Source organism: Monodon monoceros, unplaced genomic scaffold (genome assembly GCF_005190385.1).
Source record: "Monodon monoceros isolate NGI ecotype Baffin Bay Population unplaced genomic scaffold, NGI_Narwhal_1 Super_Scaffold_6, whole genome shotgun sequence".
In the NCBI taxonomy this organism is placed as follows: Eukaryota; Metazoa; Chordata; class Mammalia; order Artiodactyla; family Monodontidae; genus Monodon; species Monodon monoceros.
The window spans coordinates 52,996,063-53,013,433 of NW_021703783.1; the positions used below are offsets into that span (position 1 = coordinate 52,996,063).

Sequence of the window (17,371 nt, forward strand, 5' to 3'; positions counted from 1 at the left end):
AATGGGGTAAAGCTGCTCCCTGTCTGTGACACCTGGGAAGACACAGTGTGGGCCTACTTTCGGGTGATGGTGGACAGTCTGGTAGAACAGGAGATCCGGACATCAGTAATAACTCTAGATGAAACTGAAGAACTCCCTAGAGAATATTTGGAGGCAAAGTGAGTGAGCTGGTTTGTTTTTCATCATGAGGATTTGTAGTATTCTCTGTGAAGTTTCATTTTGTAGTCTTTGTTCATATTATTTATTAGCGTTATTTTATCCCTTTCCTTGTTCTTTCTTTCAAAGTTGGACTTTAGAAAAGGTTTTTGAAGAACTTCAAGCTACTGATAAAAAGGTAAATATCAATATTTTAGGATAACTGGAATACGAAACTAAATGTTACATTGTGCACTGTAGCTGAAAGGCACAAAAGTATGTGAAATCTTGTTATATTCTCTTTTTGTTTCCTCACCTCTTATTCATATAAGAGATACTCTTTAAAAAGAAAAAACTTAACTGCATATTTAAATGATACATCATTTCTGTTTATTTGGTTTAGGATTGGTTTCATCTAAATATATGGTATGCATGTAAGCTAATTTATCCCTTTCTTTTTGAAAAATTAAAATATATAATGGCAAATTAGCAAGACTTTCTTTTCCTAGATCTCAAAATAATCCAGTATTTTTTAAAGTAATATTCTTTTTTTTTTTTTTGGGTGGGGGGTACGCGGGCCTCTCACCACTGTGGCCTCTCCTGTTGCGGAGCACAGGCTCCGGACGCGCAGGCCCAGCAGCCATGGCTCACGGGCCCAGCCGCTCCGCGGCATGTGGGATCCTCCCGGACTGGGGCATGAACCCGTGTCCCCTGCATCAGCAGGCGGACTCCCAACCACTGCGCCACCAGGGAAGCCCTAAAGTAATATTCTTAAAATTTTTTTTAAATAACCAAAGTATGTACTTGAAACAAAATAATCTAAAGATGTATAAGTAAGGCCTTTATAAAACTTCCTCCCAACCTCTTTATGGTTATTCTCATTCACTGAGATGATAAAACATTGATATGTATCCTACATATCCTTCTCCATAATCTTACAAATATATGTAGATAATGTAGATATTCCAGTATAGGATTTTGGTTTTTGAGGTTGTTTTTCACATCATTCTACCTACATTAGTCTACGGCTTTTTTTCCCCCCATTTAATGATACTGTCTTTGAGTTAGTGGATATAGATTTAACAGCCTAACTTATTATTTTTAATAGGTATATAATGTTCTATAGAATGACGTATCCTTTTTTTTAATCATTCCCCTTTTGGTGATATTTAGGTTGCTTCTAGCACTGCAGTGAACATTCTTATTTATTTATTCTTATTTTTTTATGCTTATCTACTAGTCCTGTTTCTTTACAAGTTTCCTGAAAGCAGGAATGTTGGGTTAAAGGGTATATGTATATTAAGTTAATTTCCTTGTTGTAGCAATTAATTCATACTCCTACAAGTAATTTATTAATGTGGCCATTTCCCTGCATTCTCACTAGTCCCAGATATCACAGTTTTTTTTATTTTTTGCCAATCCATCAGATTAGCTGGGAGATAGAAACTCACTGTTCTTCTCATATTTCCCTGTCTATTCATAAGGCTGAGCAAATTTTCCTGTTTATTGACCATTTTTGAATTTCCTATTTAGAGCTTTCACCTATTTTTCTGTTGGATTTTATCTTTTCCTTTTTATTGTATAAGAGTTCTTTGTATAGTAAAAAAAATGTAGTGCTTTCTCTATCAAGTGTTTTTTTGCCAGTCTGTTGTTTTGGAGATTCCAATGAATGAAAGTAAAACAAGAAAGTCAAGGAATAGATACAAATTTAGAAACAGGGGAGCATTTACATATGATGAGAGTGTAAATCTAGAAACTCAAGATGCAGTAAGTTACTAGAATTAATAAGAGAATTTTTAAAGTATCTAAATTCAAGACAAAGTTATGAAAAAAATCATATCCTTTTTGTAATTGTTACAGCTAGTTAGAAAAGGATTTAGCTCCCTGTAAAAGTCCCATTTAAATTATTGACCAAAACTATAAGATACCCAGGAATAAAATTAACCAAGGGTTTGAGGACCTTCATAAAAAACTATAGAATCCTATTGAAAGACACAAATAAATAGATATACCACATTCCTGGATGAGGTGATTTGATATAAATATCAGTCATTCCAAAATTAACATTGAAACCTAATGCTTTGGGGCATTATTTCTGAACAGAAAATTTCCAAGTAGAAGAATAAGTGAGAATGACGAGAAAAGAACAATAATTAATAGGGTATTTGCCTTCCTCAATAATAAAACAATATAAAGATACAATAAAACAGTATCGAATTGTCACAGGAATAAATAGATCATCGGAATACGAAAATCCATATTAGATCCAAATATATATGAGAACTTAATAGTTGTAGATGACAGAGATGACGTTTCCTTTCAGAGGAAGAGGGATGGTTTATTTACATACATGGTATGGACATAATTGACTTTCCATCTGGAAGAGAACAAAGCTAGATCTCTGCTTCATGCCATGTATTAAAATCAGTTCCAGAGGGAGCAAACATTTGAATGTAAAAAAGAAAAAATATTGGAAGAAAATTTAGGCAAATAAAAATCAAAATATATTTGACCAAAAATATATGAATTATTTGCTTCAGAAAAAATTCCAACAGCAGGTTACTTGTAAATTTTGTCTGCTCTGTGCCTAATCACTATTTTGATTGGTTTTGTTACTTTTGGTGCCATTTGCAGAAGAGAATACCCAAAGAATGCTTTCAAGAACCACTGTTTATGTTGAAGGAAATCTTACAGTTTATTTTGATTTGGTCACATGTGCCCTTCTTTTCTGGTTCACCACGGACTGCCAAGGAAAACTGTAGTAAAATATAAAAAATAAAAGTTTCATAACATTCACAGAGATTAAATTGTTTTATCGCAATTCTCTGCTTTCAAAGATAACGTTGAGCCTTGAGTATATATTTCCAAGGGCAGTATCTTTCTCATGTTTTACTTTATTTTGGTCTCCTAAGACCCTTCATCTCCAGCTTTTTCTTTGTATATGTTCCTTCAAAAGTTGACATTTTTAGCTTACCAATGAGTGTATACTGCAGAATGACCATAGTAGACTTATGGAAAATGTAAAAACTTTTTCAGAGAGTTCTGGAAGAGAATCAAGAACATTATCATATAGTTCAAAAATTCCTTATCCTGGGAGACATTGATGGTAAGATATATTTTATTTCACTTTATATGAGTTCTTTGTTTTCTTTAGTAATTTTGTAAAAAGTTATCAAAACAGTGCATATGACTTACCACATTTTGTCATCTCTATAAATATCAACGTATCTGAATGCAACTATTTACTTAATTTTTAGAAAATAAAGTTTGAATTTAATCCAGAGTCTGTTTTATATGATGGTTCTTAACAATGAGATAGTGAACTGGTAGTGGTATAGGAATACAGTAAATGTCCTTGGATAGTGTTTATATCTCTTCTTTTGATTTTTATCCCTATTGTTGCATCTTTGCTTTGATTGCTTATAGGTCTGATGGATGAATTTAGCAAATGGCTTTCCAAAAGCAGAAACAATCTACCTGGACACCTCCTTCGCTTCATGACTCACCTCATTTTGTTTTTCCGCACTCTGGGACTACAGACCAAAGTAAATAAAAATGAGTTGTATACACTTCTCTGCAAGACTGATGCTTTATACACCTATTGTCAGGAAAACATGCTACTTTTTGGTTGTTGTTTTCTGGAAATGGTGACCATAGTCTCATATGGTCTGGTCACTCGATGATAATTCACTGCAGGTTACTTGTTAGGGTTCTAATCTGTGGCTGCAGAATGCTGGTGGTTACCTGGATTTTGGACAATTTATAACTTTAATCCTCATCAGTACCCAACTCTAAATCAACCAGCTAAGGTAACTGAGCCAGACTAAGTTCTCTGAGATCTTAAACCTTTGTTTTCTTTTTTCTTTTTCTTCTGTCCTAAATGGTAACACTTTGGTCAGAGTACATGTAGAAGGCAGAATGATACAGTAGTTGAAAGCTTGGGTTTTGGAGTAAGAATCCTGGATTCATATTCTTACTCAGCGGCTTCTAGCTGTGTAATTCTGGGTAAATCTCCTTAGGTCTTAGTTTCTTCCTCTGTAAAATGTGAACAATAATAGTAACTACCCACAAAGAGTTAGGGTAAGGCAATACATGAACTTTGCTAAGCACTTAGTTATTACATGTAGTTATTGCTCAGTGGTAAGTATTAAAAGTCATTAAATCATTATAGCGGAATTTTTATTAGATATATTGCTGGTACACATAAGCAGTTGTATTTATAATTTAATAATTATATCTTTTTTCCTATGAAGGAAGAAGTTTCCATTGAGGTTTTAAAGACATACATACAGGTAAACTTTGAGAAACCACAATTATATATATTTTTTTACCATTTTAATGAAAACAAAAATCAGAATGATAGTATTTTAATATCTAGTGGCAGGAGAGTCATCAAAATCCATAAAAGTCTTTTAATTGTCATAAATACTTTCTTTTGGAATTTAAAATTCTGTTTAGCAGCACAAATCTATATCTGTATGAATCTCTCCTAAATATATTTGAAATTTTGAAGTGAACTTTTTAAAAAGCACTGTTGATCCTAGAACTTGTTTAATTATTGACATACTTTGATCCTTTTTTTGTTTTTTAGCTTTTAATAAATGAGAAACATACAAATCTCATAGCATTTTATACCTGTCATTTGCCTCAAGACCTCGCTGTTGCCCAGTATGCATTATTTTTGGAAGGTGTTACAGAATTTGAACAGCGCCACCATTGCCTGGAGCTGGCTAAAGAAGCAGGTAAAAATGGTTGAGAACATCTACTGGGCTTTGTAGGCAGATTATCATTTTGGCTTTAGTTAACATTTAGCCTTCTAGTTTTAAATCCTATTTCTCTTACGAGGTGAAAAAGGAATGAGGTTTTCAGTGAAATTCTGTTTTAGGAATGAAATAACCTATGCCGTAACTCATGTGAAATATCTTTTAATTTTGGCATTTTCTTTTATAATGTCTTTCATATTTTACATATTTTTAAAGAAGTGTTATCCCAAATTTACCAAATCATTGTGATTGTTTAGAGGATATTAGTGTGAACGATTAATTCTTGTTTTTGTTTCTTCAAAAAATTCTTTAGATTTGGATATTGCAACTATAACAAAAACTGTAGTTGAGAATATTCGGAAGAAAGATAATGGTGAATTCAGTCATCATGACCTGGCCCCAGCCCTAGATACTGGCACTACTGAGGTAACATGAGGGGAAGAGAGAGGTGTGTTATATAACTCCTGATAATCCCTCATGTTATGCTTTTGTGAACTTTTACCTTAAAATACTCTGGCTTCTTTCTTTTTTAAAGAATTTGTCAGCCAAGTTATAAAAATTGGCAGCAAACTTAAGGTCTTGTGTAAGGAATTGCTTAATAGTAGTATTATGTTAAGGGAAGTTTCTTTAATGGAAAAAACCTGAGCATTGGATTTTTGCTCATCAGATTATTCTAGATACTTGATCAGTCACTAACTTTTTTTGTTTTTTGGCTGAGTCGGGTCTTAGTTGTGGCACTCGGGATCTTTTCATTGTGGCATCTTTTCGTTGTGGCGGGTGGGCTCTTCGTTTTGGTGCGTGGGCTTCTCTCTAGCTGTGACATGTGGGTTTTCTCTCTCTGTTTATGCCGTGTGGGCTCCAGGGTGCATGGGCTCTGTAGTCTGCGGCACACGGGCTCTCTCATTGAGACACGTGGGCTTAGTTGCTCTGCAGCATGTGGGATCTTAGTTTCCTGCATTGGAAGGTGGATTCTTTACCACTGGACCACCAGGGAAGTCCCGATCAATCACTAACTTTTATGTAGCTTACTTATTCCTATTTTCAGAAAAGAATAGAAAGTTTTATCTAGGAAAGAAAAAAATTTTAGAGTAGCACTTAAAGGAATTACATGATTAAGTTGGTGGGACATCACATATATAATTCCAGATTCACAGTCCAGTAAGTTTTTTCTGTAATTTAATAGAGACCTATTAAATGTGAAAATAAAATAAGAAAAGCTATTTTCTTTCATTATTTTGTATAACCTGAGGGAAAATATTCACTAGAAGTACAGACATAAGCTGGTTCTACTAATTTGTAGAATATCGTAGAAAAAACACAGTTGACATTTCTTTTTTCCAATTAAATGAATAGGAGGACCGTTTAAAAATCGATGTAATTGACTGGTTGGTATTTGACCCATCACAGAGGGCGGAAGCACTAAAACAAGGCAATGCCATAATGAGGAAGTTCTTGGGTATGCTGTATTTTTATATTCTTTTTTTTTTTTACGTTTTTGTTCTGTTCTAGAACTTTGTTGTTTGTTTTTCCAACCCTTCCAGTAGGGTAAGGTACAAAACAGCCACTGTTACGGCTGGTATTGTGAAACAAAACATATTTAATAGTGACTTTTCATATCCTACTCAATTTTGCATATAATCTCAAGGCTTTGAAAAAATTGAATTGCCTTTTTTTAAGACACAGAAAAGTATGTAAAAGTAATTGCATTTAATGAATCCTTTTGTGACTGTTACATTGAAATAAGGAAAAGCCCAGCCATTAAGTAGAGAGATCACCCAGACCTTTAACAGAAGTACCTTGAGACATGAAATGGTAACAGGTAGCTGTGAAAGTTGCAAACCAATAATTTGATTCCTTTAGAAACCATTACATGGAAATCCATATGTATTGAAAAACTGTATATCTTTTTCACAGCATCAAAAAAGCACGAAGCTGCAAAAGAAGTATTTGTGAAAATTCCTCAGGATTCAATAGCAGAAATCTATAACCAGTGGGAGGAGCAAGGAATGGAGAGCCCACTTCCTGCTGAAGATGATAACGCTATCCGAGAACACTTGTGCATTAGAGCTTACTTGGTGAGATTGTAAAAACCACAAAACCTTTCTTTATGATGACTTTCCTGATTCACTCTCAGACCTTGAACTGTTTTTCCAGAAGTGGTGATTGACTCATTATCTTAGCTCCCTTGCGACTGTGGGACTGACTGATCCATAAGAACTTTGAAGACAAGACCTGGTCTTCATTTGCTTGAGCCTCTAATCAGTGCTAACCAACTAAGAACGTTTCACATGGTAGATAGTGTGTGTGATGTCTGAAATGTATGTTTTCTTAAGATTCTTTGAATGCTTCTCTCAACTTTAACATTTCTGCTTTTGGCAATAACTGAAAAAAGCAAGATATTCTGTATTGTGACTAAAATAACAACATACTCATTCAAAATTCATTCAACAAATAATGAAGTGATTGGCTAGGTTCTAGGACTAATTCTGGATGTCTTTCTATCCTTGCCCTCTAGAAGCTAATAGGCTCGTCAAGAAGACAGACAAGTAAATATGTGAACATCACAAACAAAACACTTATTCACCATGATTTTTTTTTGTATAAAAAAGAAATATTAAACGATTTTACTTCTTGCTACTGAAAAATTATTTCTAAGAATCAAATTTTTAAAAACTTTGCTGAACATATGTGAACAGTTTTTTGTTTTGTATTTCTCTTTTATTTTGCATTTTAGGAAGCCCATGAAACCTTTAATGAGTGGTTTAAGCATATGAATTCAGCTCCACAAAAACCTACTTTGACACCTCAAGCAACTTTTACTGAGAAAGTGGCTCATGAACACAAAGAAAAGAAATATGAAGTAAGTTGAATGTAGATGAGACATGTCTATTGCATCTCAAAAATACATGTCATATATTTAAAGAGATCATTTTTTCAGCAGTTATATTCCTATTATAACAAGTGACCTTCCTTACTACTGTTCTACTTTGAAAAAAAACCATCCCTTTAGTTACTTTTCTGTAGATAATTAACCAAACATGAAACATACCTTCAGGTGACAATAGTGCTCATTTACATGGTTAACATTTTAGCGTTTTATTGAACTGCAATCCATCGATGTTTGTTTTTATATTTGGCTTACTGAATGTCAACTCTTTAGAATGATGTTCCATATATATATATTCCTGTCTGTACTTTGCAGATACATTATAGTCTGTTATATATCTGCCTTATGTTTGTTTTGCAGATGGATTATGGTATTTGGAAAGGGCATTTGGATGCCCTAACTGCTGATGTGAAGGAGAAAATGTACAATGTCTTGTTGTTTGTTGATGGAGGGTGGATGGTGGATGTTAGAGAGGTAAGCTGTGTGCATTGTTTATAGCTAAAAGCAAAAATAATGTCTTTTTTAAAAAGTTTTTTGAATAGGAGCAGCTACAGATCCTATATAACCTTTGTACTTATAACTAAACCTCCCATAATTTAACCTGAAATACTTGTTAGGGAATATAGGAATGTTTGACTCTTGGGTAAACTATTTTTCCATATTTAATATGTTCACTTAGGATAGTAAAATCTGATTTTTAAAAAAGTATTTATTTGATTGTGCTGGGTCTTAGTTGCAGCAGGTGGGCTCCTTAGTTGTGGCATGTGAACTCCTAGTTGCAGCATGCATGGGGGATCTAGTTCCCTGACCAGGAATCGAACCCAGACCCCCTGTATTGGGAGCATGGAGTCTTAACCACTGTGCCACCAGGGAAGTCCCAAATCTAATTTTTTAAAGTTCTGGACCTAAAAATTAATTATATATGTATTCAACTCAATTTATGGATATGAAGATAAGTCTAGTAGAATGAGTAAGACATATATAAAGCAGTGGTTCTCACCTCTGAGCTGTCCATTTAAATGATCTGGAGAACTTTTAAAAAATACTGGTTTGGTTCCACTAGTGGTTACCACCAGTGGGGAGTGGGGAGGGAGGGGCAACATAGGGGTTGTGGAGGGGGAGGTAGGAACTGTTGGGTGTAAGATAGTCTACAAGGACATACTGTACAGTATGGGGAATATAGCCAGTATTTTGTAATATCTGTAAATGGAATGTTGCCTTTAAAAATTGTATTAAAAAAAAAAACTTTTAAAGAGTCCTGAAAAGACATGACAGTTAAATGTAGTATGTGATCCTAAACTGGCTCCTGCATTGGAGGAAGAAAGATGCTATAAAGGAGAGTGTTGAGTCAGTGATGTTAAGGTATTACGTCACTGTTAAATTTCCTGACATCGTTAACTGCATTGTGATTATATTAGAGAAACTTCTCTTTATTAGGAAGTAAACACTGAAGTATTTAGAAGTAAGGGAACATGATTATGCAGCTTGCCCTCAAAGGGTTAAAAAAATGTGTATTTATAGATACACATACAGATGCAAATCATAAAGCAAACAGGGCAAAGACTGAACAAAGGGTGAGGGTATTGAGATATTCTTTGTACTATTGTTGTAATTTAGTTTGTTTGAAATGATTTTCAAATAAAATATCTTTTTAAATACTAGAAAAAAAATACCGGGTTCCACTTCCAGAGATTCTGGGTTAATTGGTCTGAGATAGGGCTGGCTGGCTTTTTTTTTTTTTTTTGCGGTACATGGGCCTCTCACTACTGTGGCCTCTCCCGTTGTGGAGCACAGGCTCCAGATATGCAGGCCCAGCGGCCACGGGCCACAGGCCTAGCTGCTCCACGGCATGTAGGATCCTCCCGGACCGGGGCACGAACCCGCGTCCCCCGCATCGGCGGGCGGACTCTCAACTGCTGCGCCACCAGGGAAGCCCTATCTGGAGAGCTTTAATGTGTAGCCTGGGTTGAGAAACCAGTTACAGAAGTAATAAATACCATAAGAAAAGCACAGATGAAGCATTTTGTGAGCTTAGGAAAAGAAAAGGTTCCTTCTACCTGGAAGAGATCTGGACAGAATGCTTGAAAGGTGTAGCATTTGACTGAATCTTGAACGAATTGGGTAAATTTGGATGAGCTGAGGTGGGAGAAAGGAAGGATGCTGCAGGTAATAATGGTGTGAGGGAGAGGCATTGAGGCTTGCTCATGGGGCATGACAGAAACATGGAGTAACTCAGTTTCACCTCTGCAGACCTGATGATCTGTCCAAGGATTGTAAATGCTGGATTCTTGGATATTAGGTATATTATTTTGAACAGAAAAATCACAGGAGTATGTTTGGTATCTTCCTTCTGCATTCCCTGAATCTTAGTATAGTCACTCCTTTTTCACACTTGATCTTAGCCAAAAGGTTGAGAAGCGATCATCACTCCTTTTTTATTGTTTGTTTTGTTTTGGTTTTTGCTACTACATTTTTCTAGTTCCTCTGGCTTCCCTTTTTGACCAGAAGCAAAAACATTAGGGACAGGAGACTAGATTTGAGCCCCTATTTGCTACTATTCCTGATACAGTAACTCTGCTGACTTCATAAATAGTTTTGAACCTTTAGCAGGTTCCTTGGGTTTTCTCTTCTATTTCATGCTGCTGCTCACGAAGATAAAATTTTAGTGTTGCAAAATGCTAATTAAATGGTATTTAAGGTTTGAAAAGACTTGATGCCTTATTTATACATAAATCTTTGTTATTCTAAGTATTAATTAATGTTAGATTAGGGACTTCCCTGGTGGTGCAGTGGTTAAGACTCCAAGCTCCCAATGCAGGGGGCCTGGGTTCGATCCCTGGTCAGGGAACTAGATCCCACATGCATGCCACAACGAAGAGTTCGCATGCCACAACTAAGGAGCCCGCCTGCTACAATTAAGACCCGGAGCAACCAAATAAATAAATTTTTAAAAAAGATAGTGAAAGTCACAAAACAGACACTCTGGAGTGTTTTAAAAATAGAGTAGGAGTGGAAGGCTATGAATGATACCATTTTGTTTTACCAAACATTTAAAAATCAATATTCAGTCTCAATCATGTCTTCAAATCTAATCCAAACAAGAAGAGATTTCTTGAACAATCAAATGATAAATAATGATATTTTGAGTTGAGTTTAGCTTAATACTCTTACATACTCAGCAAAGCAGGAAATTATTCAGGGCTCCTGATAGCACTTATATCACTTGTATAAAAATTAGGAAATGGTATCCATTCTCTTACACAGATAGATTCCATGCCAAGTGCACGTGACCTGTAGACTGGAGCATGGATTAGATTTCAGCCCCCACTCACTCACCTGGCTAGCACAATGTGCAAGGCACAGCTGTTTAACAAAGCCCTGGCCTTGTATGCTGACTCTTTACATCTGTACCTCACTTTTTACATAACTGCAGAACGGGCCCATTCGTGTTGGAGGCTGGTGGCACACAGGGATGGCAGGGGGAATGGAGGAGGCAGCTCATCTTTACCTACTTTTCGCCACCTCTGCCTCAACCACATTCTAGTTGAAGCCTCAACTGTCTTTCCCTTGCTTCCACTCTTCCTTACGCAGTCCCTTCCTCATAGAGATCAGCTAGTAATCCTTTTAAAATCAAAGAGGTATGACTCTCCTACTCAGACCTTTCTGATGGCTTCTCGGTACACTTTGAATAAAACCCAGAGTTCTTTTCTTGACCTACAAGATCACACATCCGCTGGCCCTGACTGCCTCCCCAGTCTTGTATCCTACTGCTCTCCCCTCACTTTGCTCTAGCCTTCTGGCCCCTTTGCCGTTCTTCTGCCTAGAGTGCTCTTTTCCCCCAGATATCTGCATGGATGGCTTCCTTCCTTCAGCAGTCTGCTCCAGCGTCATCTCTCTTTAGAGACCCTGCCCCGCCCCCAAACCCCCTATCGGAAATAGGACATATACATATATGCACATATATGTACATAAACACGTCAACACATATCAGTTAATGAGCTTTTCTCACATATAAAGCACTACATGTCCCTGATGGAAAGAATCTTTTTGTTTTATATATTTACAGGATTTTTCAAATTTTTCAAATTTACAGGATTTTTTATTCAGATGAGAAAAATATCATAGGTTGTAGCAGAGCAATTTATTCCCTTTTCCTTGTGGCAAATTGCTGGGCCCATCAGGCATGATTCTGGTTGGTTGATGGTTGATAGCAGCCAACCCACTGGTATGGAAATCGCCTATAGTCAGCAGAAGAGATCACACCCTGATATTTGGCAGCAACTGGATTTCGGAGAGGCAGGTGCCAGAATCCATCCTATGAAACGAGGTTATCAGTAAGCAGGTGGAAAGGAGTCTAGGGGCCAGGGGTACTTTGCTTCTTTATCATAGGGGGAAAGAGTACATTGGAGCACAAATGGAGTGACCCAGAAAGAAGCAGTCTTCTTATTCTTACTAGGCCCCTATAGGATTCATTAATACGAATTATGAGTAAGACCTTGAGGTGTTTTAAATCCACCTCCAAAGGTAGTAAGTTCCTATTTGAGAAAATAACTGAAGGTGCTTTCCCTTTTAAAGCTAAGAACATACAAAGCATGCGTTTTAATATTTGCTTCTATGTATCTATATCTCAAAACAGGACAAAAAGGTTGACACTAATTTTTCATATGTGTGGAAACCTGACCTATGTCAGATTTAGTACAATTATTCCTTGGTATAATTTCCAGATTACATTCTGTTGCTTCAAACCTCCACTTACATCTACCTTTGAAAATGTTTTAGCAATTTAATATTATAGTCTCTCACATGAAGAGATTTTTAGTGATCAATATTGTCATAAGGAAAAAATTTTTAATTAATTAGGTGTCTTATTAGGCTTTTCAAAGGACCAGTTGGTATTTTTGCTTGTCCTGTTTTCTGTTTTGTTTTACACTATGAGTCCTATGGATTTCCTCCTAATTTTTAAGATTATTTCAGAAATTTTATTGTGGTTGGGTACCTTTTTATTATTTTAATTATTTTAGTTTTCAATTTTTTATAAGAAAATGTAGTGAGCATGAAAGGTCTGTTCTGGGGCTTCCCTGGTGGCACAGTGGTTGAGAGTCCGCCTCCCGATGCAGGGGACACAGGTTCGTGCCCCGGTCCGGGAAGATCCCACATGCCGCGGAGCGGCTGGGCCCGTGAGCCATGGCCGCTGAGCCTGCGCGTCCGGAGGCTGTGCTCCGCAACGGGAGAGACCACAACAGTGAGAGGCCCGCGTACCACAAAAAAAAAAAAAAAAAAAAAAGTCTGTTTTTTTTTCTGCACTCTTAGTACCCACAAAATTTTTTAGAAAGACCCCTGTATACTTATAAGGAAATGCTCACTGTTTTCTCTACAGTGTTATCCTCATGTATCTGTTAGTTCTGTCCCAATGCAAATCTTCAGATTCTTTTTTTTTTTTTTTTTTTTGCGGTACGCGGGCCTCTCCCGTTGCAGAGCAACAGGCTCCGTACGCACAGGCTCAGCGGCCATGGCTCACGGGCCCCGCGGCACGTGGGATCTTCCCGTACCGGGGCACGAACCCGTGTCCCCTGCATCGGCAGGCAGACTCTCAACCACTGCGCCACCAGGGAAGCCCCCCAGATTCTTTTAATTTTTCTATTTTTAATAAATTATACAAAGACATCATAAATTCATTCTCTGTTTAAAGAAACAAAATATGTGCAATGAAGTTGTCCTCCCTGTGCACCTCTCCCCTCATCCTGATGCTTATTCCCAGCAGGAATCACTGCTGGTGGTATGAAGAGCCCTCTCAGTCCTCCTGGTATCTGTGTTTCCTTCTGTATATATCCAGGGCAATGGTTATTATTTTCTGTTCTGATTTTTGCTCTAGTCTCTGTTTTTCCTTTTATGCATGTTTTTATTTAAAACATAGTAAGTACAAATTCAGAAGCATTCTGTTTTCATTTTCAGACTTCTGACTCCTCTGAAGATACCATGATAGAAACCCTGCCTTGTTTTATTTTTAGTTAGCATGACAAGCTTTACAGAAACACTTTAGCTTTTACCTGTTGCTTTTTGGTTTGATTCATTGACTCTTTTGTAAGGGTATTTAGCTTAAAGTTGTTAGAATGACTACTTGATGTCTGTCTGTAGGATGCTGAGGAAGACCATGAAAGAACATATCAAATGGTTTTACTGAGAAAGCTTTGTCTGCCAATGTTGTGTTTTCTGCTTCACACCATATTGCATAGTACCGGTCAGTATCAGGAATGCCTGCAGTTAGCGGATATGGTATCCTCTGAGCGCCACAAGCTGTATCTGGTAAGTTCTAGAGCATTTGCACTTTTAAATTTTAGTGATTTGATAACCTCTGTAATAATATTTAGGTTTGTGAGATGTGTTTATATTCTTTAGATGTTCTTAGACTTTCTTAAAGTAGGGATCCAGTTTTAATGTTTGTGCTTTTATATCCAAAATATGTATACATTTCTAAGCAGTTTGAAGTATATAGACTGGTCCAGAGAAGTAGCTTTGAAGTCCTGGGCTATCCTAATATACTGGCCTCTGGCTACATAAACCTTAAAGAGGAATTTCTTCTTGCATTAAGCTAATCAGGTTGATTAGATGACTGTAAATTCACACTCTTTTTTGTTCTCATTCTTAACATTTTTCTCTTTTTTAAAAATCAGGTGTTTTCTAAGGAAGAACTAAGGAAATTGCTACAGAAGTTAAGAGAATCCTCTCTAATGCTCCTAGACCAGGGACTTGATCCATTAGGATATGAAATTCAGTCATAATTCGTCTGCTGTTTGTAATCTCAATAATTTCCATGATAAATGGAAGTTTTTCTGTAAAATATATATATTTGTAATTACTGGGTTTTTTCTTTTGCCTTATGGGGAAAATGTTTATGAAATTTAGGCATTTAATTTTGTACTTTTAAGAATATTATGGTGACACTTTGAAAATTTAATGTATTATATAATTCCCTGTGTTTATTAATAAAACTATATAAAAACTAAAATTTTCTGTTCATATGAATTCCAGGAACGTCCCTCTATTATGTAATAAGAAATTAAATTTCCTGTTATCCTTTTTCCCTGTGATCATAAGTACTCTGAAATCTTAAAGAGGATGGAAAGTAGATACATGTTTAAGCCAGGTATATAAGTCCTCATCATAAAATTTGGTGTTTTTAAAATATTACAGTTAATTAGATGAACATAGCAAGAATGTTTTCTAAAATAATATTATGCTATTTTCTTTATTTTGATGACGTTTCTAGTTTATTAACTCTCATTCAGCAAACCTGCTCTAAAATAAGTTGGAGCATGTACAGACTTAGAATAGTATCTGGCACACAGCAAGCAGTGAATAAATTGGGGAATACACAGTGAGTAAGATCTCATCTAGCCCTTCCAGTAGGGGAAATACAATAAATATATTTTTAAATGCCATTTTAAAATACAAGTAATCCAAGCAGGGAGAAACTATTTGCAGCTAAGAGGTTTCTGAGGAAGTAGCATTTGAGCTGGGGTCTGGGTAATGCACTGAATTTGCAAAGACAGAGATACAAGCACAAGAAGGGTGGGGCACTACAGATTAGGAAATCAGAAACCATAAAACCTTTAAGAAAAATAGAGAATATCTTTGGGACCCAAGGGTAGGTAAAGATTTCCTATACAAGAGACAGAAAGCAATTACCATAAAGGAAAAAATTGATTACTTAGACCATCAAAATATAAAACTCTGCTCTTCAAAGACATTAAGAAAATAAGTAAGCCACAGACTGGGAGAAAATATTTGCAGAAGGATAACTGACTAAAAAAACTCGTGTCCAGCATATATAAAGAACTCTTAGGCTTTTTTCCTTGAGCTTGCAGTCTTAGCTGCGATGCGTTTCTTGGGTGCCGCGTTCCTGTTCCTGGCACTCAGCGCCTCTGCCCTGGCCGAGCCGGTGCATTTCAAGGACTGCAGTTCTGGGGTCGGAGTTATAAAGGAAGTGAATGTGAATCCATGCTCCAACCAACCCTGCCAACTGCACAAAGGACAGTCTTACAGTGTCAATGTCACGTTCACCAGTAGCACTCAGTCTCAAAGTAGCAAAGCCGTGGTGCATGGCATTGTGATGGGTTTCGCCATTCCCTTTCCTATTCCTGAGCCTGACGGTTGTAAGAGTGGAATCAGCTGCCCCATTGAAAAAGACAAGACCTACAGCTACTTGAATAAACTACCCGTGAAGAGTGAATACCCCTCTATAAAACTGGTGGTGGAGTGGGAACTTACGGATGACAACGACCAACGTCTCTTCTGCTGGCAAATCCCAGTACAGATTGAAAGCTAGAGCTATTTGATGCCAATATGTCCGTCTGGGGGTGAGAGAGCACGGGTGGAGGGAGAGGAGGAGAGATCAAGTCTAAACTGAATCAGTGCCATAAGATGAAAGGAATTTCTAGACTGCCGTTCTAGCCTCTCAACCTCCAAAAGCATCTAAGACCCTATTTCTTGAGAGCTCAGAACTGTCGCCCCTGTGTTATCCTTTGTAAAAGGGTTGAAGGAAGGAAGAGAAAGTGAGACTGTAGGGATTGATTTGTCTTCAGGGGGAGTTGTTTGTTTTGGTTTGGTTTTTGCTTTTGGAATAAGGAGGGTCTAACCAGACATGATCCAAATGAGGCTGCTTGGGGGATATTGGACAACTTGCCCTAGGGTTACTAGCCCTTGCAGCAAAGCACGGGTTCCAAACCACATCCATCTAGCTGGGATATTACATCTGCAAGTTCCTCATCTCCACGTGCCTCGTTGAGTTCAGTGCATCTGGCCAATGAGCTTCCTCACATCCAGCTCCGCTGCTTCACTGGCCATGACTTGCTCTGCAGTGGTGTCCAGCGTGGTAGTGGAGGGGAAGTATTCTACAACAGAAATTCTCTGCAGTTAGCTCATGTCTCCTTTACTATCTTAGGTGGTTTTCATTAAATGCATCACTTGATTAGCAAAAAATAATAATAATAAAAAGGCCAAAAAAAATTTAAAGAGCGGACAAAATAGTACAACAGATGATTCTTGAAGACATACCTAACCATGTGCCTGTGAAAAGTGCTCAAGTCAATGGTGAATGCAAATTAAAACCATGAGATACCACTATACATTCATCAGAATGGCTAAAATCAAAGACTAACAACCAAATGTTTGGGAGGATGTGGAGCAACTGTGACTGGGACATATTGCTGGGGAATGTAAAATGGTACAATCTTTGGGGAAAGTTTTGACTATTTCTATTGTGGATAACTGTCTATTTTATTGACCTTTTCAAATATTATAAACAACAATTTACCCTTTAACCCAGGAATTTCACTCAAATGCATAATGTTTAGAATAAGTAAAGTGATGTGACAACAGATGAAATAAATTGAAAATATGGTAGAATACCATATACAACTCTGACCAAGTATATTAGAACATCTAAGTAAAATGGACACTTCTAGGACGATGAAAAACCAAACATTGATTCAAAAAAAAAATCTGAATAGTTTACTAACCATGATGAGTATATGAGGGTTCATCATACTGTCTACTCTTCTCTATGTTTGGATTTTTAAAATAAAAT

At 36.8% G+C, this 17,371-nt stretch overlaps 1 protein-coding gene and 1 pseudogene across 3 annotated transcripts in view; both read left to right on the forward strand.

Annotated features, from left to right (window-relative positions):
- Positions 1-14,813, forward strand: part of NUP107 (nucleoporin 107) — a 44,551-nt gene extending 29,738 nt beyond the window's left edge. For 2 of the 3 annotated variants that reach the window (XM_029206427.1, XM_029206430.1), the window contains 13 exons: positions 13-158; positions 286-334; positions 3,172-3,241; positions 3,562-3,680; positions 4,389-4,427; positions 4,727-4,877; positions 5,212-5,324; positions 6,252-6,354; positions 6,813-6,973; positions 7,633-7,758; positions 8,146-8,259; positions 13,921-14,088; positions 14,457-14,800. In XM_029206427.1, the coding sequence (XP_029062260.1) occupies positions 13-158; positions 286-334; positions 3,172-3,241; positions 3,562-3,680; positions 4,389-4,427; positions 4,727-4,877; positions 5,212-5,324; positions 6,252-6,354; positions 6,813-6,973; positions 7,633-7,758; positions 8,146-8,259; positions 13,921-14,088; positions 14,457-14,564 (1,467 nt within the window). In that variant the 3' untranslated portion in view covers positions 14,565-14,800. Of the gene's footprint in view, positions 1-12; positions 159-285; positions 335-3,171; positions 3,242-3,561; positions 3,681-4,388; positions 4,428-4,726; positions 4,878-5,211; positions 5,325-6,251; positions 6,355-6,812; positions 6,974-7,632; positions 7,759-8,145; positions 8,260-13,920; positions 14,089-14,456 lie in introns of all 3 variants that reach the window. The other variant, XM_029206428.1, reaches the window with a different exon arrangement.
- An 848-nt stretch (positions 14,814-15,661) lies between these two features.
- On the forward strand, positions 15,662-16,256 carry LOC114886044 (annotated as a pseudogene).
- Positions 16,257-17,371: the final 1,115 nt, after the last annotated feature.